Source organism: Drosophila biarmipes, chromosome 2L, assembly GCF_025231255.1.
Source record: "Drosophila biarmipes strain raj3 chromosome 2L, RU_DBia_V1.1, whole genome shotgun sequence".
Taxonomy (NCBI): Eukaryota; Metazoa; Arthropoda; class Insecta; order Diptera; family Drosophilidae; genus Drosophila; species Drosophila biarmipes.
This window is the reverse complement of record NC_066612.1, coordinates 19067304-19089965: the sequence shown is the minus strand read 5'-3', so window position 1 is coordinate 19089965 and position 22662 is coordinate 19067304. Positions and strand designations below refer to the sequence as shown.

Sequence of the window (22662 nt, the reverse complement as noted above, 5' to 3'; positions counted from 1 at the left end):
GCAATTACCTTTTCTCAGAGGTGCCAACTTGTTTTCGGAACACAATGGAAGGACCTACAGATATACTATTGTCTCTCCGCTCATCCCTCCCGAAATGTTCCGTTACGACGGGTTGGGTTTTCGAGTGGAGATCGAGTCCTGACGCGCCGCCCTCGCAGCTGACACTCACTCGAAATACTGCGCTGCAGAGCGAGCGAGAGGCCAGCAGTGGCGCGGTTGTGATTGGCCGTCCCGCACAAGAACACTCAAGACCCCGGATAACTCACTCAAAACTTGCATGGCGACGACGTCGACAGCTTTGCGATCGAGCGGCCCGCGATGAGCGCTTTTCAGCAAAAGTCGAATCAGTTGACACGCAGCTTTATGTGACACTCGTGGCGAGAGCGGATCACCACATCGCCTATTCAACCACGGAGCTTGCACCCGTCGGCCCAGCAACGTCCAAAAACCAAAAAGCTGAAACAATTCACATCGTTCAATTCATTTGGCACAAATTAATTTGCGAAACGGAACTGCTCACTTAACGCAATTTAATGCCCATCCATCGCCTCTCGCTTGTGTCGCGCGCCTCTTGCAAAAAAGCGGAGTAGGCCTAATTAATCACTTGCAATTAGCAACTAGCAACTAGCAATTAGCAATCAGCAATCGGCATTTCCACACTTCCAAATCGATCTGTGCGTGCACTTCGAACGCGAATAGTAAATCCTGTCCGTGAAGTACCCTTCGCATTCGTACCCACATCTGCCATGGAAATGAAGTGCCTGCAGTTGGCCGTTTGACATTTCCACTCTGCCAGGATACGCCGTTCCGGGCCTCGAGAGCCGCAGGAGCAGCGACAGGAGCAGCCACAACACTTGGAATATGTTGTATAATGTGCCGTGCTATCAAAACTTCTCAACGCTGGATTACTACAAAGTGAGTGGAGCGATAGAAACACGTAACTATAAAGTGCTGGAAAATGGCAGTAAACTAGGGAAATTTATAGATTTCCTGCGGAGTACGTGCTAATAAATGTTTAATCTACGTACCTTTATGAGTTTCTGAGGGTTATAAAACTCATGTACAATATGTTTAACTTACATCTTGCATCGGGATTCCTATGTCATTATTATATGAGGTTGAAAATCAAGCCCATTTTATTTTATAGCTTGCACAAATTATCGAACTAAATTGATAAAAGAAACTTTTTGAAATTTTATTTCGAATACGATGACAATGAATAAGAATTTAAATATTTCCTAACAGAAGATAGTTAGGTATTTAGAAATTGGATTTTTTTGGTGATCCTGAATTTTTCAAATAAAAACGTATTGCAAAGTACATAAGGGAACGGTTCGTTGGCTACATGGTGAATTAAAGAAGTATATGGTATTCCCCTTTATTCGATTGTATTTCCCTCTTGCCTTCATAGGCCACCCACATATTGCATAACCCGCACTACTCACCATTCCCAGTTAAACCCCGAGACAAAGCCGAACCGAAATCCTAGCCAAGTCTCTTCGGACGCTCTTCAATCCTGACTCCGAGTGCTCCCAATCATACATTCCGCATCAACTGCCCGTAATTACGATCCCCTAATGCGTCCCTTCTAACTACGAGTGCCTAAAATGGTAGCAGTTGATGGCGAAAGATAGGTTGTACAGTGAACTGTAAGAAATCAAAGATGCTACTGCGCATTTGCCGAGTGCTGATCCTTTAAACGCAGGACACAAAGCAGACAGTAGTCAAAAGGGAATTTTCAGCTTAAGTGCGCACAAAGGGCCACAGGACGATATCCTGTCGATCGAATGGGAATCATCTGACCAGAAATAAAACCGCAAAAGGGATCAGGATCAGCTCGAAAAGGCACTAGGTCAAGGCTCGACAGGAGACTGAAAGATTTGTAGATCGGAATTTCTGACGAATCCCCCGCTTTGATTGACAGTTGCCCAGGAGTCCTTTCCTTTTAATTCCCTCGTTGCCCAGACAGCTCCCTCGCACACAACCCGGCCTGCGTAACTTGAGCAAACTTTTGGGCAAAGCAATTTGCGATGTTTGTTGTCTCGTTGCCTAGGCAAACATTGAAGAAGTTTTCCTGCCAAAATGGCTGCCACCGCTGGGTGGAAAGTAGGATAATCGTGGAAGTGGGAAAGCGGGAAAATGGGAAAAAGGGAAAAGGGAAAGAAGGCAGAAAGCCAACAGCGCTAGCACAAAAAGCGTCAAATGCCGCCATTTTTCGGTTATCTAGTTGACAGCATCGGAGGCAACACGAAAATCTCATAAATGTGAATGCAAAAAGGACGAGCCATTAGCAAATAATTTCAGCGAAGAACATTTTATTCGGCAGGGAGGAAAGAGATGGCCGTAGGAGTGCGCGAGAGGGATGGCAGACAAATGCCGTGAGGATAATTTCATTGAAATTTGAGTAGTCAGAAAGGAGCAGCAAAACGTACAAAAGGACGACGCCGTGCAGATGCCTTGCGCTTTTCGTTTCGCCATTAAAACAACAAACAATGCAGGCAGGAGCGGACGGGAGGGGGTCGGGGTCCTTCAGCCCCTCAGAACCCCCTCCCGCCGTCCCATCCGAACCCAACTTATTTGCTTTGCCCGCAGGACTTCTGGCTCTGCGGGTTTTCGACGAAAACGAAACGAAAATTTCAATTCGTGGCCTGGCTGCTCCATTTCAGCCACGCCCTGGGAATGTCCCGAAAATTAAAATTAAATGTAGGGGGTGTCCCCTATGAAAACAGCCAGAGCATATATCCCCGAAGCTCATCTCATTACTCCCCTGGCACGGCGACATTTTACAACATAATCTGTGATTCCCAGCATTCCATCTCCTCGTCCCCTCGCCTAATCCGCTTTGTCCTCCGGCTTAAATGGCAAATGTTTGTCTGGGGCGTGGCACAGGAAGTGCGTCCATCTCTGTCTGAATGGATGTACTCGGATGTAGTGGGATAACCTACCTACCTGTTACCGTCTGGGATCGAGATTGAGGCGTTTATCTGGGCCGTCGCCGCTCCAACAGATGAACTTGCTTGTTTGTTTACTCGAAAGTTCCGCCAGCGCTGAGTCGAGCGGGATTTCAGTAGCCGATGGTCGGGACAAAGTCAATAAACAAACTGGCAGATCGATTCGGTATCTCCTCCCGGGGACTGGCACGAGTGTGGAGTTCGACGATGATGTTCTCGAGCACATTGGCTTTCTGTCGAAGTAATTTCAAGGTTTTTTCCAAAGTGATTCTTCCTAAGCTGTACATCTGTCTTCCTGAGTATTATGAAAGAACAAAGGTAAAAACGTTCAAAAACAAAGAGAAAAATTCATCATCGGAAGCCCTTTCATGGATCTATATGGTTCCAAAGAAATCAATAGCTTACCTAAAGAAACAAAAAGACTTTAAAAGAACTCATAATAATTAATAATTAATAATTATACTTATCCTTGCTTTAACGACATTTTACTTACATTTATGCATACATTGCGTGTTGTTAATCCAATAAATTAGTTTTAGACTTAATAACCATGCTTTGCAAGCTTAATTTTTCACGGAATTCTCTCGGGTTTTCTAGAAAAAATACATTTTATCAACATTCCTGAAAACCTTATCGCTGGCCTTTCGCCTGACATAGTTCTGTTGAATTTGGCCCCGAGTCCTGCGTATGACGTCACATCCGAAGGCTAAACCGCAGAACTTATGGCATAAATTTGCATGCATCATACTTGAGTTGCATTACAGCTCTGGAAAGGGCGAGAATGGGAGGGAGGAGAAGGTTTATCCCCTAGGCCCACCTCGGACCTGCTTTGTCCCAGTTTTGCCAAAAGATCCCATAATCCGCTCAACTGGCGACGCTGCTTAGTCCCTTTTATCCTGTTTTATGTCGCCTGTCAGCAGATGAAGATGAGGAACGGGAAATTAGAGCAACCTGCCCGATGGATGTCCTTTCGTTCCTTAAACCCAGATCCCTAATGCCCTCTAATGATGGCAAATATTTGTACCTTGTTGTGGCCATTTTGAGAGGGATTTGCTTTGTCTGCTCTCCAGTCCTGTGACTCATTGTTGTCTCCTGGTCTAAATTTGAATGGCGGCACTTCCCGAAATAACCCAGTCGAATACAAAACGTCTGTACGCAATCAATTGTCACTTTCGACAGCATATTTTGAGCCACCATAGTTCTATAGATATCCATTGGCGAACTAAATTTAGTACGAAACTCTTTCCTGGGCACCATTTGGTGAATAATTCGGAACGGATTGCTAGGGCTGTGAAAAGGAAATGGGTTTCTAATGGATGATAACTAAAGATAGAAATGGTTGGCCTAAAAATATTGTATTTAGAGCAGCATGAAGTGTTATAACTTTGGGTAACACAAACCTCTAACCAAGTCCAAATGATTCGCTTATGATTATTTCCTTACTTTTCAATTACAATAAACGAAATATTTATGATATAAAAATCCTAGCATACTTTTGAGAAACCGCTAAAATGGATCATACAAGGCCTGGCACAAAAGTGTTGCTTGTAGAACATATACGCACCATATAGATCGAGCAACACACCTCGGAGGCGAGACGGACACACATCTGTCACATCAAAAGCCCCCGAGCATCTTACAACGCTCCGGTAATTGGTGGGGCCGGCCCGGGTCCGGGTCTGAGTTTTACAGGAATTCTTGTTAAAATTGGGAAAAAATAGATGCGAACGGGAGCCAAACAAATGAGCGAAAGTGCGGCGAAATGAACTTGTCATAATTATTTGACAGCTGGGGTAAGTGTGATGCTGCCTCTTGTGGCAGCGGCACATTAACCGAAAAACTGATGTAAAGCATTTTGCGGAGGGGAAGAGAGGGCACAGGGAAAGGGGTTCGTATCCGATTCGGTTCACTTTGATTCTCCCTTACAGTGTCACTGCCAGCGGGCTGCGGGGTCAAGTGGTCGCAGCCTGTGAAAACAAAACTTGCGCCTCATTTCCGGTTCAATCAAGTGGCAGACTCAGACAGCTTGGAGCTGTGATAAGACTGCTGCTGGGGATTGGATCTGGGACCCGTACTCCGACTCCTTCGACTTCCCCGGTTCGCCTAGGTGTGGCTGTTGTCAGTCAGAGGCGCAGACAGGCAGCTGCCCTCCGCGCAACCCCATCCCATTCCAACCCACTCCACCCAAAACCCCTACCAATTAAGCGGTTTTTCCGAGACAAATTTGTGCGACCTTTGACTTCGAGTGGAACGGGGATAGCATTACTCGCTAGCAGTCGTGACAGTTTTTCTTAGATTTTTTCATAATTTTTACCACGAAATTTTTTTGCCTGGCCCCCGGTCCCAGCGATTTTCCAGGCTGTCTCACAAAAAATATCAGATTTCCTCGTTGCACATTTTTCCATCCATTCTTCGGGGCTTGGGAAAGTGCAGCAGCGGTAGCAGCCTCCGGAGTCCGGACAATTGGCAGCCAAAATGCCAACAAACAAATCATTCACATTTCGTCCATTGATTGGCGAGGCGGTAAAGCGAAATTCGATATTAGGGATCGTCCAAGGGGAGGAGAGGGAGATGAAAGTGCTTGGGTCGGGGCGGGAGCATTATGAGTTCGGGTCCAGGGGCTTAGATCCCGGCACCATCCTCCGATTTCGATAAGCCCGCTTCCGAATCGATCGCGCACCTGTTCCCACTCTCGAAAGTCGTCCCATCATCAACAGTTGGTCGCGCTTCGCCCTTCGCCTCTCTCATCGGAACTGGAAACACTATACGTACTTCCCTTCTTTTCCGTCCGGCCTTGCCGTTCATTTTTTGCCGTAATTAAGTTTAACGGAAATCGGCAACTATTTGCCATTTTTATATCCACTTTATTGTTACATTTTCCCCTGCTATTTTCACGATTGCTGAGCAGCAGCAGCGAAAAAGTTAAATTTGGCCAAGGTCTGAGCGATGAAACCGATCCCCGGCAACTTTAGGGCTGCCGCATATGGTGTAAGTGTAACCGATAGGCCAGCAGGGTATTCGGTTGCCGTTGCCATTTACCATACACCATATAGCATCTACCAGTTGCAGTGGCCCAAGTCCAAGTGTTGCACAGTTGGCACAGTTTGTGGTTCGCCCTCCGCCGCAGAGGGGGATCTCTGCCCTCAGGGAGTTGATCTAAGTCTTATTATTAAGAAGACGCATTAACGAAGCACATTTAAGGCGACTTGTTTTTATATGAAAATAAATTGATATATGTATAATAAAATAAAATTAGTTTTTTGCTCTCCTAATAGTCCTTACCGCTGGTGCTTAGCACCTAATTTTGCTTCAAAAACGTATTTCCTTATTGAAAGTGCGAGACACGTTGGCTACCGAAGACATCGTTAATTTTTACATTCATTATAAATTACAATCCTGTTTTTTACAAGAAGGGTTGAGGCACTGGGACAAGACTCACCAGCTCAAAGGGTTAACAAGCAACTTCTTTGCGAGACAAACTTAAAGGGTTAGCAGGCAAAACTTCTTCGAGGGTTGTCCCTGCCGGCAATCAAAGTTTTTAATTAACAAACAAAGAAACCGATTTTCCGTAAAAACGGTGTAAATAATTTGCCAAGATTTTTAGCCCAAAAGGAACTCCACGTTGAACCCGATCCGTGACATCTTGAGAATAGGTCAACATTGTTTTTTAATTAGAAGACAATAGCTGTCAATAGGCAGCCCCTGATTCCGATTCTGGGCAGGACCCGCGTGAACCGTGAAGGAAGTTGGGCCGAAGTCAAAGGTTGTTGGCTAATTGCAAGGCGGCGTGTTTGGCGAAGGGGACGTCCGACTGCCAGCTGTGAAAAAATCTTATCCGCACTCAATCTTAATGACTACTTAAACAGGGACAAAGCCAACCCCCAACCCCACCCAAACCCCCGATTCTGATTGCAACCCCCTGAGATCGGCTCAAGTGCGGCACTTGAGGCAGCTGTTTGGCACTCGGGATGACTTTAATTTAAGCCCTGGGGTGCCATATATATGGAAACCTCAACATTAATAAGTGTTAATAATTGTGCGTATGCGTGTTCTTCCCTTCCCAACTGCGTTGACACGCCCCCAACCGCCCGAAAACGGGTCTACAATTTCACATCACTTTCGCCACTGTTTGTGGGGGAGTGGGCAGGGGGTGGCGGAAAAGTGGGCGGGCGGAACCCGGCGAGCTGAGACCGAGCTAGAAAGTCCGTCCAGAGGAGCGTAACATGGATAGGGTATAAGTATAGGATTACCAACGTCCCATGGCATTCGCATTCGGGCGTCTCCTTCTCTCGTAGTCCGTGGTCCGTGGTCCGCCGTCCGTTCTCCGGACGGAGTGGCAACGACAACGGCATCGTCATCCGCAACGTCATCGCCATCGGAATCAGCAACCGAAACAGCATCCCTGGGGGTCTCCAATGATTTGTTGTTGCCGGCGGACAAGTTTACAAATTCAATTTGTCAGCGATGCCTCAATGCTGTTGAACTGGAAGGCGGAGTGGTTGGAAACACAATTTCATAGGCCTGGCAACGGTTAACCCAAGGAACAACGCAACTAAATTGGCGGAACCAGCTGGGGGAACGGACCTCGGGATACCCAATATTAGTGGTGTTTGGAGATTCAACACGTTATCTGAGAGTCTAATATAATTTGATAGGGAAACAGAACTGTTTATCTAACCGAAGGTAAAAAAGGTTTAGGTACAATAATTATGAATATAATAGATTCTTAAGATGTAGAACATATAAGCAAAGGAAGTGGTATCCGAAAATGATGCTCTCAACCAAAAATCCTTTTTTGATCATAACAGACAAACTCAAAGGTTTTGATACTTTTTGGTAGGCCACCGGCTTAAAACCTATACATACTTTACTCGACAAGTTACATTATGCTAGGTTTATTAGAAACTGTTGGAGTGCCACGGGGTTTGAAGATTACTATCTTAACAAACTTTTATACAGAATTATAATGGGTTTAACCAAAAAATTGCGTTCCTTTTTCAATACTATTCAATACTCAATTCAATAGTAACAACCTCTTTTTGGTACGCATTCCTGGGACTTAAAAAACAAAGCTAAGCAAAAAGTGCCCTTAAAACACGCTAGTCGAGCATAGCCCGCATACCCTAAGGGACTTCCGGCGAAAGCATATGTTTCCATTGCATACTTGAGGGCGCATTTGATTAGAGCCCACCGAAGCGTGCGTATTTAATTTTGTTGTTCGGTCGCTGCGCGTTTTGACACGCGCTAGTCGAGAGCACGTAATTAATTTAATTAGAGAGTCGTTCCCACAGGTAAGCCTCGCCCACCTCCTCCCCGGCCCGCCTGGCGATTCGCGCCGGTCCAACCCAATCCATTCTGTCGGAGTTTTGATGCTCATTCGCAGTGACAGGCGACACACTTCGCTCGGTGGGTGGCCCAGTCGCCGGCAGGTTGGAACGGGTGGTGGTGGCATGGCTATATGTTGGATAGGCGGTGGATTTGGACGTGGATGGGTGGGTGGCTGGTTACCAGGAGAACACACACATAGTAGCTGCTCGGCTGTGGGCTTCGGCTTCGGCTTCACCTTTTAATGAAATTCCTGACCAATGTTTGTTTTGCCTGGGTCACCATGGCGATGGCTCCCCACCATCCGCAGGCATACTTGTATCACTCGCCGATCGGCACGTGCCTGGAACTCGAACACAGGTTCCGCATAATTTTTCCCAAGAATGAAAGCATAAACGGAGCGATTCTCGCCGACCCTGGTGGCCGTCATAATCGGCTTAATCGTAATGAACTGGCAGCGTCATCGTGGTGCAAGTGCAGTTTCTGCCTCGGTTTATTTTTGTTTTGTTATTTTTTATCGGGGGATCAAGACCCAACCAAACGCCCACATACAGACCATTGTCCAAGACTGTGTCCCGCTTTGTTTTCCGATTTTATTCAAGCTCATACTATTTACTTAAGTGCTCCCTCCGGCCTTGTTGATTCATAAAACGCAAGTTTATGTCCATATTTTTTATGGAGCCCGCACAGTAGTTTCCTATGCACACTTTAATGAGCTTCGGACCATAAAATGGCGGCGTCAAAAATATATATAAATTTGGTTAATGCGCCGGAGCTCTGCTGGATAGGAAACACCATTTTTGTGTGATTTATGATTGACGATCGAACCGATTCGATTGATATGGGATCCCGGGAACAGCTGATCGTCTGGGGTTACCCTATAAATATTTGTACAAGTGGGAAATGTGTTCTCCAACGGAAATGCAATACCTTGGAAAATTGTTGTTGGTTTTTCCATTTATTTTGCAAGTTTCCGTGGAAGTAAATAAGTGGAAACCGGACCAAGGAAAGTTCAGTTTGGTTTTGTCTATGAAGCATTTTGCCTTGCCAAACCGTTCATTCAAGATTCTTCAAATCGCTCCCCTCCGAAGCTCAACAAAACGAAAAAACCCCAAGCCATAAATCTGCATAATAAACTCTTATAGACATGGTTTCGTGCCAGCAAATGCACTCGAAGTACGAATTTTGATGCAGTTTTCAGCTCCTTCGTCGTTTTGTTTTCTACTGCATGAATGCGGTCAGATCTCCATGGCTCAGCAACATTTTTTCTAGGGGAAGAATGCCTCAGACCATTGGCATGTGCTGACAAATGCGAAACTTCCCTAATCAGCATGGTACACATGGATGGTATAGGCAAAAAGTGACCCAATTCGCGGCTTGCCAGTCGAGTGACGCATTCCGCGTCGACTTTTGCACCGGAGAACTTGAGCTCCAGGCTGGGCATCCAGTGCAATGACAACAAACAAGCAATCCTGTGTTCCGGACTCGAGTCCTTATCTAGATGTCCGGCCAACAGAGTCGCGGGCCCAGATCAAGTTGTAAGAATGCGAACATGGCAACAAATGTGCTCGACTCAGGTGTTAAAACTTTTGCATTAAAATGGCGCCCGGGCAACAGGCCGTGATCCCGACCAGCCCCCACTTCCACCCGGCTGAGTGCTGTGTGCTGTGTGTAAAATTAATACAACACTCGGGGAGGTCCGTTCCGATCAAAACTGAACGTAAATCTTAAGCACTCTGGCGATCCTCCATTGTGCAGCAGGCCTCTGCAGTCGCACGATCAGCACGTTCAGTTCCGCAGGGAGTGGTGTGGGGCATCTGGAGCTGCAGGGAGACCGTGGTCTGCAGGATGGTGGCTGCCCGGCGATCGGCAACCGGTCCTCAACAAATGTGCCGGTCTCAGCAACAGGCCCGGACCCAGAAATATCTGCGAATGCAGCGAATTGTGCGCAGATTTGTTTACAGAAGACCCTCCGAGTGGGCACCAGAGGCCGGGGGACGCGGAGGCCACGTTGATCATCGTAGATATAATTGACGACATGTTGTCTCACGATCGTGCTAAAGCGATTAAAGCAAATTTAATGCCCAACTCAGCGAATGATTTCCTACGGAAAGAAAACCCATGAGGTCGTTGGGTCTGCGTCCACCCCCATTTGAGAAACTTGCTGGATTTTCAACTTGAAAAGCCTGCCCCAAGTTCCATCATCAGGTTACTAGCTTCCCTTTGGTTTTACTTGTCTCTCGACTTGCTGTTAGCCTGAATATAAAAGCTTACTGCCAGAATTCCTTTGCATATGAGTAGCTTATTTGTTTAACTGCACTTGTTTCTGATTACTTGTAATTCCATCTGGACTTCTACGTCAGTCTTTGTTTATGCGCTGGGCAAGGACTTAAGTGGAAAATCAATATAAATTGTTTATTGCTCGAATCAATTGTCTGGACTCGGCGGGGACAGCTTTACTGCTCACATAAATATGAGAGCGAATAAACCTCGGCTACGATTGCCTAATTAAAGAGAGTCACTTGCACGTAGTTGTTGCAAAACCGCCTTAATTCATATTATTCTAATTCCAGAAAGAAGGCAAAGGGCTTAGGATTTACTTTTAAGTACGGCTTATTAGGTGCACACCTCTTAAAAAATTCCAAAGACTTTTTAAAGATGTTCCAGGAATGACATAGGCTTACGAAGTAAAAGTGTTGGTTTACAAAAATGAACCTAATAATCTCCGCGAAATTAAGTGAAAAGTGCAATCAATACTACTAAAATATTTAATCTTCAATTGGTTGAAGTTAAAGTTGTTAAAGCACTAACCCTCCCCAACTAGAGCTCATTAGTGGCTCTCCACCATCGGGCCACTGGCACCCAATTACCGTCGAAAGTGATTCACGTCTGCCCACAGAGGGCCCTGTGATTTTGATTAGATGCCAATTTGTTTATGGTCCGTCCGCAGATCAGATATCCCACATCGCGTATCGGTTCGCCTATGCCCAGCACACTTCGGCTCGCCTTACATGGGCAGTTCGATTTTTGGAGCTCCTTCTCTAATAAGTTACGGATCCACCGTGGAGCGCGAAAAGCCGCCGAACCCAGTGGGTCTTGGGTGTCTTGAGTTACCCGAGATTTTCGTTTTGGTTTTTTACGACGGCCATAAAATCGCTGGCGGTTTCTATTGAACACGCTGCGGAACTGCGTCTGATTAGTTTATTAATTTGTGTAATGTGCTGGGATTAATTTATTAATGTATACGCATGGAAAACTCACTTTTCGAATGGCCTTTGCCCAGCGGCAAGACCCATCCACAATGGGCATTGTTCGCCCGCATTCGAGAGATAATAAAAACGCTGGGCCACGCAGCTCTTCGCAGGGAAGAGTGGTGTTCGACCCACCCCAGGTCCGCCGGCACCACATTGTGGGCCCTCTGATTTGGGGAGTGGGAATGGGCGGAGTCCAGGAGCGGTTCGCGGCCTGCGGTGCGAGCGAGAGGGCTGCGCCGAGTGGCACTGCTCTCACGAACCAGTTTCGAGCACCGCAACACCATGGCCATACGAATCCGAGGCAGGGATTTCCACTCAAACCGCTGCCGCGGCGCCGCTGCCGACGTCTCTGCCCTGGGCCACAGAAGTCGGGTGGCTCGGTGGTTCAGTCGATTCGAGCCACTCAAAGCGAGCGCTACGGGAACGGTCGACCGCCCGAAGCAGCAGTTTATCGAAGCACCAGATACTCCTCGTAGTTCTGGCTCGTCAGCCGTACTGTCAGATTTGATTCCAAAACATCGTCATAGCACAGAAACACCTATATCATTGTCCACCCGAATCGGTACTCCACCGCGTGTGTTCCTAGTGAAAGTTTTCCTGGCCTGCCCACACCATGGTCACCCTTATGCCATACAACTACGCCGCCCCGCGATGCGGATTAATCGACAAAATGATCGAGCCAAAGGTAATCAAATAGTCGTAGAGCTCACGGATGGCGTTTTCCCTGCTCGCGAAGCTTTAGAAGTGATGTGGTTGGTGCCGTCGGTTATTGTTATTGCTGCTGTTAGTGTTATGATTATGGTTATGGATGTCACAAGGCGCGTCGCTCCTTGGTGGTTACTTTGTGGGGCTTCTCCAGGCTGGGACGAGGCGACTGCCATCCCAAAAAGTGAAACTCACTGCTAGATAGCTCGTCTTTATTTATTAGGCCTGGACTCTGAGATATGCACGAACAACAGTTTAGGATGATTAAGGTGATCTATTGGGCAGCGTGATATCATAGCACACTTCATACATAAATCTGGTCCAGCTTGACAACCAAGTCGTGTTAAGAGGTTATTCGATTTTATAAAACTGAAAAGTAAATCTAGTCCATACACTGGTAAAAATATTTTAAAAACTCCTTGGTACACTATTATGAAATATCCCTCACCCATAGGGGATTACTAGTTTATAGACCCATCCTGGGAACAAAGGCGGTTTATAGACCCCAAAGATTGTTCTTTGTTGGAAAATCGTTAATGGGGATAATGGTTGTGGGCACCTGACCACAATTTTATTACATCGCATTAATCGGCTTAACTTTGCGGTGCCTAATGAAGCGTACAAGTCGGGATTTGGGTCTTTAAAAACACCCAATAGATGTAAGTGTTGCCAACTTTTGATGACTTTTGTATGCGGATGCGGATGGCAGGCCCCCTCTTTCACTGGAATTCCGGGGCAAAGTGTGGCCCCGATCAGCCAAAGTTCGTTTCCCGGCGATTTAATGGAACAGCATACCAGCGACAGGGTTTTATGGGTCGGGTCCCTCAACTGGGGCTAAGACAAAGTGGGATCGAAGGAAAAGTGAGGCCGAAACAGAAACGTGACGAACGTCAGGCGGATGGTTAAGGCGAAATATTAATAGAGCATAAATTACAGCGCTAGCAGCTTTATGGGAATTTAAAGAGCCTGGCCCACAAAGCCAAGAGCTGGGCTTCGGCCGGCCAGCGGCATTAATCACATTTTAATTAAGTTTAAGCCGTAATCGTAAAAATTAACACGCCATAATTCAACTGCGACAATACGCGCTGCATGTAATTTATGACAAAGAGAACTCGCATCGGAACACGGCTATGTGGGATTTGGGGGATTGAAGAGGACGCAGTGGGGGAGGAGTCGAAATATTGATTATGGCCACTGCGATTGACACTTGGCGATTGTTGATTATACTACCACGATTGTGGCCCGGGCGTAATTAACGTGCCAAAGTGTTAAGGTGCCAGGGATAGGTCCAAGACCAGTCCCCATCCCAGATACCCAGTCCAAGCTGGCCACGAGGAGCAACAAATTTCCCTCTTGTTTATTTTGATGCTTATCGCGGGCCCGAGGGTTTACGAGGGGGTTCTAGGGGGTCTTCGGGGTCTTAGGGGTCTTAGGGGTCTTAGGGCCGGGTTAATAAAAAATTTGTCGCCGTCTTCTTGTCTTGTCTTTTGTCTGCCTGCTTTTTGTGGCCGAGAGCGAGTGTGTGTTTGTGTGTTTTAATCTTCTTCTAAAGCAGCAGAAGAGACAAAGAGATTACGATCACAGGAATTTCGTTAAAGATGCCCACAAACAGGTCTTTATACCACACATCCCAGCCTCCGTCCCCCATCCTCCGAACTCCCTGCTCCACGACTCTTGTCTGTGTTAATGTTTACGTTGTCAGCTTGTGCCATAAATTAGTTTAGTAAAAGGTTGCATTTGGATTTGATCTTCTCTCCCCCCGCTGTATCATTTTTGCACACAACCCGGGCTCGGGCTTGAATTCGGATGCTCGTGCAGCACGCAATCCTGCACAGAAATTCGCGACTCGAATGCGCAGCGCGTCGAAACGCTACCGTTCGCCAATCTGTCCGCCTGTCCGCTGCGCATGCGCGTGTTCCCCAGGCCCGTCGACAAATTTGGGCCTTCTTTTCCGCCCTGCCCCTCGGTACCGCCAGCTGCACCGCATCCGCATCCTGCCCCTTCGGGATCGCACCGGATGATGGACAGTGCGTGCGTGTGGTCATCTCGCCGGACGGCAGAAGCTGTCAGCCGAAGCCGCTCAACTTTCTGTCCTGCGCCTCCCCAGCTTTTTGTCGTTTGTTTTTTAGGGGTGGAGGTGCTCGTGAGTTCCAGCACCTGGGCTGTCCACCTTCGATTTAGCAGGCTTCCGTTCGATTTGCATAAATGTGCTTCCTCAAACTTCCCTAAGCTGACTTCCAGTAAGGGTCTGTCGTTTGAGGGCTGGCATATCAAAATTGCCTTGAGTGTCACTATGTTTTATATTGTCCTCTGTTTATGGGCATTTAAAATATTAAACACCCCTAAGAAACTTAAACGAGTAGATTCACTAAATGGAAGACATTAAGGCCAAAGATTCAAATTTGAGGAAAGGTATTCTTCCATGTGATAGAAGTAAATGTGAAATGCAGTTTAAATATTCTTTCTATTTTTACTTCTTAAACGCACTCAAAATCTTAAAGTCCTTAAAAATCGTTATCATAATCAGCTTCTTGAATATTACCCGTGCACTCTGAAGATCTCCCCTTATCTCCCATAAGCCCCTGGCCTTGTCACATCCTTATCGCAACCCATTGCCACCTGCTGCTTGGTCATATAAGAATGCAAGTCCGATCTCCCCCAACTCCTCTCCACTTCCCTTGAATGGCGCCGAACATCCGTAACATTTCGGGCAGCGGCAGTGCAGAATAAACTTTTCCCACGCACGAGCTCGAGCTGCGAAATTCGCTTGGCGCAGCAGCAAATGGCGATTGCGAATTATGTAAAATTGGCTGTTTTCTTTCGCCACTCGCACTGGATTGCTGGATAACCCAAATAGAAGTGCCGACCTCAGCAGGGCGCTTCCAGACGCTGAGGTGTGAGCGAGGGGAGTTGTTTATAAACAAATTCTTCGAGGGCCAGCGAAAATCCGCCTGACAGGCTTTACATAATACATGCTAAAACAACCAAATATATAAATTTCCCTTTGGCATATTTCGTGTTATATTTAATGTGTTTTTCTTGGCATATTTTCAGGTTAAACGTCCCAAGACAGAGCACACGGATACTCATGAACGCAACCGGTAGGTCCGAGTTTTAGATACGAAAATAACATCTACATCAACAATAAATTTTCTTCTTTTTATAACTTAAACCAAGCTTGGGCAACTGTGCATATAAGACATACTAAAACTGCACTCATTTCTCGATAGTTGGGAATATTCATGGACGGAAAATCGTATTCTATAAAAGAGCAACGTTATTGTAAGGACCTTTTCGGGGCTTCCATCTGTAAGCGTAGACAATTTGTAGCAGAAAGGACGGGACATCCCTCGCACTTGACAAGGGGCGCACCATCCTCAATTGGTTTCGATCGAAAAGGGGCTGGGGTCGTTGGGACATGGGAAGTACAAACGTCCATATTTTGCATGTGGCCCGCACAACCTGACACATGCCCCGGCAGAAATTCAAAGAATTCCGTCCACGCTTCGGCTGTGACACAGAAAAGATCCCAAGCCGAAAATCCAAAATTCAAAATCCGAAAAACAAAGGGAGAAAAGACGAGGCGAACCGAACCGAAAAGTGTCAGAGCACTTAGCACTTGCCCAGGGGCTGGAAAAGAGCGCAGAGATTCGAGGCGGTCCAGGCCCAACTACTTAAGAGGGGCTTAAAGGCGGCAACAGTTGCGGCTTAGTCTTAAAGACCGCTGCCTTCCTGCCACCCCCGTCCTTCTCGCTAATCACTTCCACTACAATTTGGGTAAATCTCCCATTGGCCACGCAGTCGTTATGCCGAGCGCAGATCCCCAAGGAAAGTTTGGGTTGGCCTTCCCCTCTCGGCGGCGCACGCGCTGGAAAATTCTTTTCCCCTTTTTACCAGCTGCTCCCCTTCTTCACTTTTCCTCCGGTTTTTGTCTGCCAACAAGATAAATGTCCCCCTTCTCCGGGGAAGAAAAAATCTCAAGGTGTCAGATTCCTTTGGAAATTGGGCACTTAATTTACCTTCCTATTAAAATTATGAAAAATGGTTAAATATTTTTCGAGCAGGAGGGGGAGCTATGGAAATGGGGATAGGTGGGAGAAAAACAAAGTACAGGGGTGTAAGAATAACTACGCTCATTACGTTACATTAAAACACATCTAATTTAGTAGAGTAGCGTAGCTCTGTTAATTAAAGACTTTGCTTTATATGTATATTCAGCTGCCAGCTCATTACATGACATTTTTTGGGGAGCCAGGGAAACTCCACTTAATTGCATTGGAAAGGATTGAATTACCAACCCATTGGTCTCCCCCTAATTCCCCAACATATTTCATTGTTTTGATTTTCCCGTTGCGGTGATTTATTCGATTTTCCATTGGTGCTCAGTTTTATTTGATTTTTAGAGGGCCTATAGGATTTTCCAATTTGTCCACTTTATTTTGCCGTACTTGAAGAGCAATAACACCCGAAGAACAGAAAGAAACATCAAAACACAAATCGTAAAATATAAAAAAATATTTGTCGCCGCCTGAAGGGAGTTCAACATTTGCTGCACACATGGTCAGGAAGGGGTGGGGGAGGTCACCGAAGGAGGCAGCAACGGGACTTGTCCGGGCCAGTCCGCACATGCCACCAAAATGCGAACCCATCGAGGGACCCTCAAGTGCCCCGAAACGGTTTCAAAAGATTTCAAGCGATCCTCAGTCCCAGTGAATCCAGCAAACAGGAAGAGCGGAGGACGGCGAGATCGTAGAAAAATATTTATAACACTTGACAAGATTTGGAAGGGCTCTTCGGCCCGGGAACGGGACTGGACTGGGAAACACTTGACTTGGGCTCCGGGACAAAGGGAGCGGGAACCCAGAACAACGAAACAAGCAACGACAACGTGCGTTAATTTAATGGCTGTTTAAAGATTATTGGAAATTATTTTATGGGTTTCCCTAACGAGCCAAAGGTTCTGTGTTTCGGCTCTCTCCCACACAATGGAAGTCCATATTTGTGTATGTTTTGGGCCCTACACATTTATCTGAGTTCAGAATCCGTTTCCTTACAATTTTGGATTTGAAGTTACTTTCCTAACCTGGTTTTTGTCTTGATATAAAATTAAATATTTAAGGGAGATTTTCATAGTTCAGCTTGTGAAACATACGATTTTATTTGATAGCTAAACATTTTTCAAGCAAACCAAATAACACTTCAATATTGAAAATGTAATAATTTATAATTTATTTGTTATTTTTTTTTTGTGTTGCGTTTTGTTATCTTCAGGCCTGTATTATCCATAACTGAAATGAAGTTAAATGCATTCTGTGCTTAAAATTCAGTCCAAAAATAAATACTTTTATAAGCCGCATTTAATTATACTTGTCAAAGGATTTATTGGGTTTGTATAAATTGGTGTTAGCCTGAAATACATGGCAGATTAATTTAAACATGTTTGCTGTTATTACTTTAATATCATAACATAATAGTAATATACTGAAATTTAAAAAAGTCAAAAATTAATGGACCTTAATTTTTTTAATTTCTTTCAATTAGGCAAGTTATCTTACCTTAACGAACAATTTTGTAAATTATATTTTTTAATGTAAACTTGCTGAAGAAGAATGTTTTTAGACACTAACCGGTCTTATACAATTTTACTTTATAAGAAGGTTCCTGTAAGTTGGCCAATGATTTAAGCACGACATTAGGACTATTTAATTCCCCTTCTTCCGTGTTTGGATGTTCCCACACTTTACCCACCTCTTGAACTACAACCCCCACTTACGATCCCCTCTTATCTTATCTCCTTGCAGCCTCTGCAATCTGTCACAGCAGCAGCAACAGCAACCCCAGCAGCAACAGTCGCACCAACAGCAGCAGCAGCAGCAGCAACAACAGCAATCCCACTCCAGCACCGTGTTGGCCAGCAATGGACCCAGTAGCGCCGGTGCCGGCATGGGTGTCGGTGGGGGCGGAGGTGGTGTGGGGGGCGTGGTCGGTCAGTGCAGTCCCCTGGGACTGCCACCGCAGAGCCAACCTCTACAACCCACAATAGGGTCGCTGGCCTCCTTGAGTGGCCACTACGCCAATGGGAATGCCAATCCGAATGTAAATTCGAGCAGCTGCAGCCTGGCAGCCGCCTCCAGTTTCTCCCAATCCGCTGGCAGCAGCTTCTCCACATATCAACAGGCAGGAGGAGGGGGCGGCGCAGGAGTTTCTGGAGAGGATGGAGTGGTGGGCGGAGCAACTGTGATGACGCACTGGACGCACGATAGCACTAACTCCAGTGCGGCGGTCAAGTCGGAGTCCCGCAGCCCAGGACAAGTGCATCCAACGCTGGACAACGGTGGTTCGGTGGCCAGCTCGAATTTGTACGGGTGCAGTGCCTCCACCAATCCGCTGGATGGAGGAGCCACGGCGGTCAACTCCTCGGCGGTGGCAGCCGCAGCCGCAGCTGTTTACGATGGCAAGCATGATTACTACTACTACAACAGCATGCAGCAGTACACTCCGCCACCATTTTACTCCGGCTACGGAACTCCCTATGCCGCTGCCACGGCAGCCAGGCAGGCCAAGATGGAGCCAGGAGCAGCGGCTGCAGCGGCGGCCTACCTGGCACCCAGCTATCCAGGAGGTGGCAACAACAACTCCCAGCTGTACAGTAGTCCCTACGCGGGATACAACAACTTTGGGCAGCAGGATTACGGGGGTTACTACAACGAGCAGTATGGCAACTACTACAGTCCAGCCAACTACTCGCCGTACGCGGTGAGCTCGCCCAGCTCGAGTGCCAGTCACGGGCACGGGTTCCATGTGGCCGCCTCCTCGAATCTCTCCGAGAGTCCCACGGACACGCACTCGACGACGCCGGTGCACCAGACCACCCACTCACCGCACTCCCCGCTGCCGATCTCTCCCAGCGCTGGTACCGGAATTGGTCCACTCGGTAATGTGGCCGCCGCAGCTCTGAACTCCAGTGGAGGCAGCAGCGTGGGCACGGCGGGGTCGGGATCGGGGGGCGTGGCAGCCAGCAAGACCACGCCCACGGGTAAGACGGGAAGGGCGCGTGGACGGCGTCACCAGCAGCCCAGTCCCACCAGAAGCACTGCCTCCGACACTGGAAACAGCGAGGCGGTGAAGCCACCGGAGCGGGTGTTCGTCTGGGATCTGGACGAGACCCTCATCATCTTCCATACGCTGCTCTCGGGCAGCTATGCCAACCGATACACCAAAGACCACAGCTCCCTGATGACCATCGCCTTCCGCATGGAGGAGATGGTCTTCAACATGGCCGACACGCACTTCTTCTTCAACGAGATCGAGGAGTGCGACCAGGTGCACATCGACGATGTCAGCTCGGACGACAATGGCCAGGACCTGAGCGCCTACAACTTTGCCACGGATGGCTTCCACACGAACACCCCGCCCGGTGCCCCGCCCAATCTCTGCCTGCCCACCGGGGTGAGGGGCGGGGTCGACTGGATGCGCAAGCTGGCCTTCCGCTACAGGAAGATCAAGGACATCTACAACAGCTACCGTGGAAAGTGAGTAACAAAGCCAAGCAAACTTTATAGGGGTGTACACACCGGAAAAATTCAGGGCAAGAACTTATCTTCTCTTTTATTCAAGTGAAACCTTTCTTAAAAAAGAGAAAATGCTTACTTGAGAAAAAAAGTTCTTGAAATCAAGACACAGCTTCTCTCAAGTTTGTTGTTCAAGAGTAAGCGATCTCGAAATAGAGATTCTCCATTTTGTTTTTTCTGATCCGATGACAGTTGATATTGATTTTGAGAATTCAAGATTTAATCGATCTGCAATCACTTTTAAATTTTTATCGATCACTTTTAAAAACTTTTTTTTTCTAATTGTAGCGGAACTACTATACCTAAAATACTATTTTGTATCAACAAAAAACGTTTATTCTCTTTAGATATTCCCCACTTCTTCTTAATTGTATCCCCACTTTAATATCAACGATTAATTGGAATGAGCATAAGAATACAAGAATTCTAATTTCATAGATAGGTTTTCAGAGTGTTTTTAGTGCACTAAGTTCAAAATATAAAGGATAATAAAGAACAAATCGTTATACTTTTTTATAAAAAATAATATTTTGTCCCACCCCCAACTAAAAATCCTAATTCGCTATTTTCCAGTGTTGGCACCCTGCTGGGACCCGGAAAACGCGAGGCCTGGCTGCAGATCCGCTCGGAAATCGAGGTGGCCACCGACAACTGGGCTACGCTGGCGCTCAAGTGCCTGAGCATGATCTCCCAGCGCGAGAACTGCGTCAACGTGCTGGTCACCTCCACGCAACTGGCCCCGGCGCTGGCCAAGGTCCTGCTCTTCGGACTGGGCGGGATCTTCAACATTGAGAACATCTACAGTGCGCACAAAATCGGTAAGTGGAGGCGGCGAGATATGGGCTGATCGATGCGGAGATATAACCAGTTTTTCTTCCATTTTTCGTTTAGGCCATGAAACCTGCTATGAGCGGATCGTGACGCGCTTCGGGCGCAAGAGCACCTACGTGGTAATTGGGGATGGGAACGAGGAAGAGACCGCCGCCAAGGCCATGAACTTCCCCTTCTGGCGCATCTCCGCCCACAGCGACATTCGCGCCCTCTTCACTGCCCTCGACATGGGCTTCTTATGAAAAGCCAAACTTTAATGCGGTTCGATACTGTAATAGCGATATCTTTTGGCAGGCTCGATGCAGTTTTGAGTACAAACAGCAAAAATGTTTAACTAATTTATTTAACATGTATGTCCGTGAGTGTGAGTGTGCGATTGCGTGTTTGAGCGAGTGTGCGACGGATAAAACAACCAACAAATGGAAAATGTAAACCAGCGCAAAATAATTTAATTATTTTGTTCGAACATTTATACTTTAACGCCAAGACTTTTTGTATTATATAGTTTTTAAAAACACACCTAATCGACGATCGTAACAATTCTCGCACGAAGTTGTTTCAAGTGTATAATTCATAAATTAACAATATACGTATTTAGCACTTTAGAGTAGCCAACAATAACAGACCGATTCGCTAATCCTGGCTAACGAAAGCGGAGCAAACACAACAACTAGTTTAAAGTTCTTAGTTTAAAGGCAAACGCATAATTATAATGATTATAAATAATTCGACAAAGCCGTAGTATTGAAATTTTAAATAACTATTATATAGCTGCATATATTAAACTATATTTAAAATATAAAACCAAGTAATAAAAGAGCAAAACCAACGACAACGCACTCTATTAAAGCAAAACACTGCGAGTTTTTATTTATATCAGTCTATAAGTAACTCGAGCTTCGAAAAATGTTGTGTCAATTTTGAGATATTAACCTAATATTTCAAATTACTTGCCCCAGAACCGACCAATCCGTTTAAAAGCTGTTCGGCTTATCTCTAAAACTGTGATGGATCTGCTGCCCGATGTGCTCTATATCTTAACAGATCCCGATCTTTCGTAATATATGTGCTTTAGGAGGTCAATGAAGGTTTTTCGATAATAAACTGCTTTTAAAGGAAAATTTACTAAAACCAGCCAGTAAATTTAAATTTAGCTTCCATTCCATTGAGACCTTCCACTAAGATCTTATATTTTAAAAACCTTTTTTACCGATGCTGGATTTTAGTATGTTTCTTTCTGACAAGAGTGGTTACTGGGATTTGCTTACCTTTTAATACAAAATTAAGAGATCGCTCTGGTCTGCAGGATCAGCCAGTCCTTCATATAATCGTTCTCTCCGACACTAACTAAGTTGCAGTCGGATTTTTCCACCGAGGTGCAATCGCTAAAACGCAGTGAAGCCACTAACTACCTTGTGGAAGCACTTCCTCAGGATTCTCGTCGTTGATCTAGACCTTTCCTAACCCTGGTCTATGAAGGACTACTGGAGTTTGCTTTGCAGCAGTCTATAGTTATTACCCATCAATGGACAGGCTTGAAGTGTGCAGCTACTTGCAGTTGCAGTTTCGAAGAATGAGTCTGAAACAGGAAGATGGGCAAATGCTGAAGTCACTGCCTAGTTTTTCCAAAAACCTTATGCCAATTTTCTTAGCTTATATACTCTCCGAGGCGGTCATGGCGACCGTTCCCTAATGTTTTTTTTATTTTTAAATCGGACCGCCTTGTTCGAATTCACTTCGCCTCGTTCGAATTCGCCGCGCATTATTCGAATTTGCCGTAAAGTAAAAGGTGGCGCCTTTGTCAGCCCATAAGTTAAGTTTACATACCTGTATTCTACACAGAATTTACAAAAAGATCGGTTTGGGGATGGCTACAAATTGTTGAGGTATCGATATTGCGTTCTTCCTTACTTTTATTATAAATTCCTCTCTGTATTTTAAATTATACGTATAATATTTAGTTTTTATATGAAAGCAAATCTACTATTTTACATTTCTGTCAATGCTGACTGTCAACAAGCACAG

At 46.1% G+C, this 22662-nt stretch overlaps 1 protein-coding gene across 2 annotated transcripts; it reads left to right on the top strand.

Annotated features, from left to right (window-relative positions):
* Positions 1-360: 360 nt before the first annotated feature.
* On the top strand, positions 361-21492 carry LOC108034076 (developmental protein eyes absent). 2 transcript variants are annotated; one of them, XM_017108838.2, is made up of 5 exons: positions 361-915; positions 15290-15336; positions 18037-19767; positions 20380-20624; positions 20698-21492. In XM_017108838.2, exons 1-5 carry the CDS (start codon positions 862-864, stop codon positions 20877-20879), a joined length of 2259 nt encoding a protein of 752 aa, XP_016964327.1. In that variant the 5' UTR covers positions 361-861; the 3' UTR covers positions 20880-21492. The 2 variants fall into 2 exon arrangements, with proteins under 2 accessions (XP_016964327.1, XP_016964326.1); XM_017108837.2 differs by lacking the exon at positions 361-915 and adding an exon at positions 11935-12215.
* Positions 21493-22662: the final 1170 nt, after the last annotated feature.

Bases quoted from the DNA above. Each gene is read 5' to 3' on its own strand.
- LOC108034076 (XM_017108837.2), top strand. From the start codon at position 12,144: ATGGTCACCCTTATGCCATACAACTACGCCGCCCCGCGATGCGGATTA. The intron at 12,216-15,289 runs GTAATCAAATAG...GCATATTTTCAG, and splicing joins ACAAAATGATCGAGCCAAAG to GTTAAACGTCCCAAGACAGA. The intron at 20,625-20,697 runs GTAAGTGGAGGC...TTTTTCGTTTAG, and splicing joins CTACAGTGCGCACAAAATCG to GCCATGAAACCTGCTATGAG.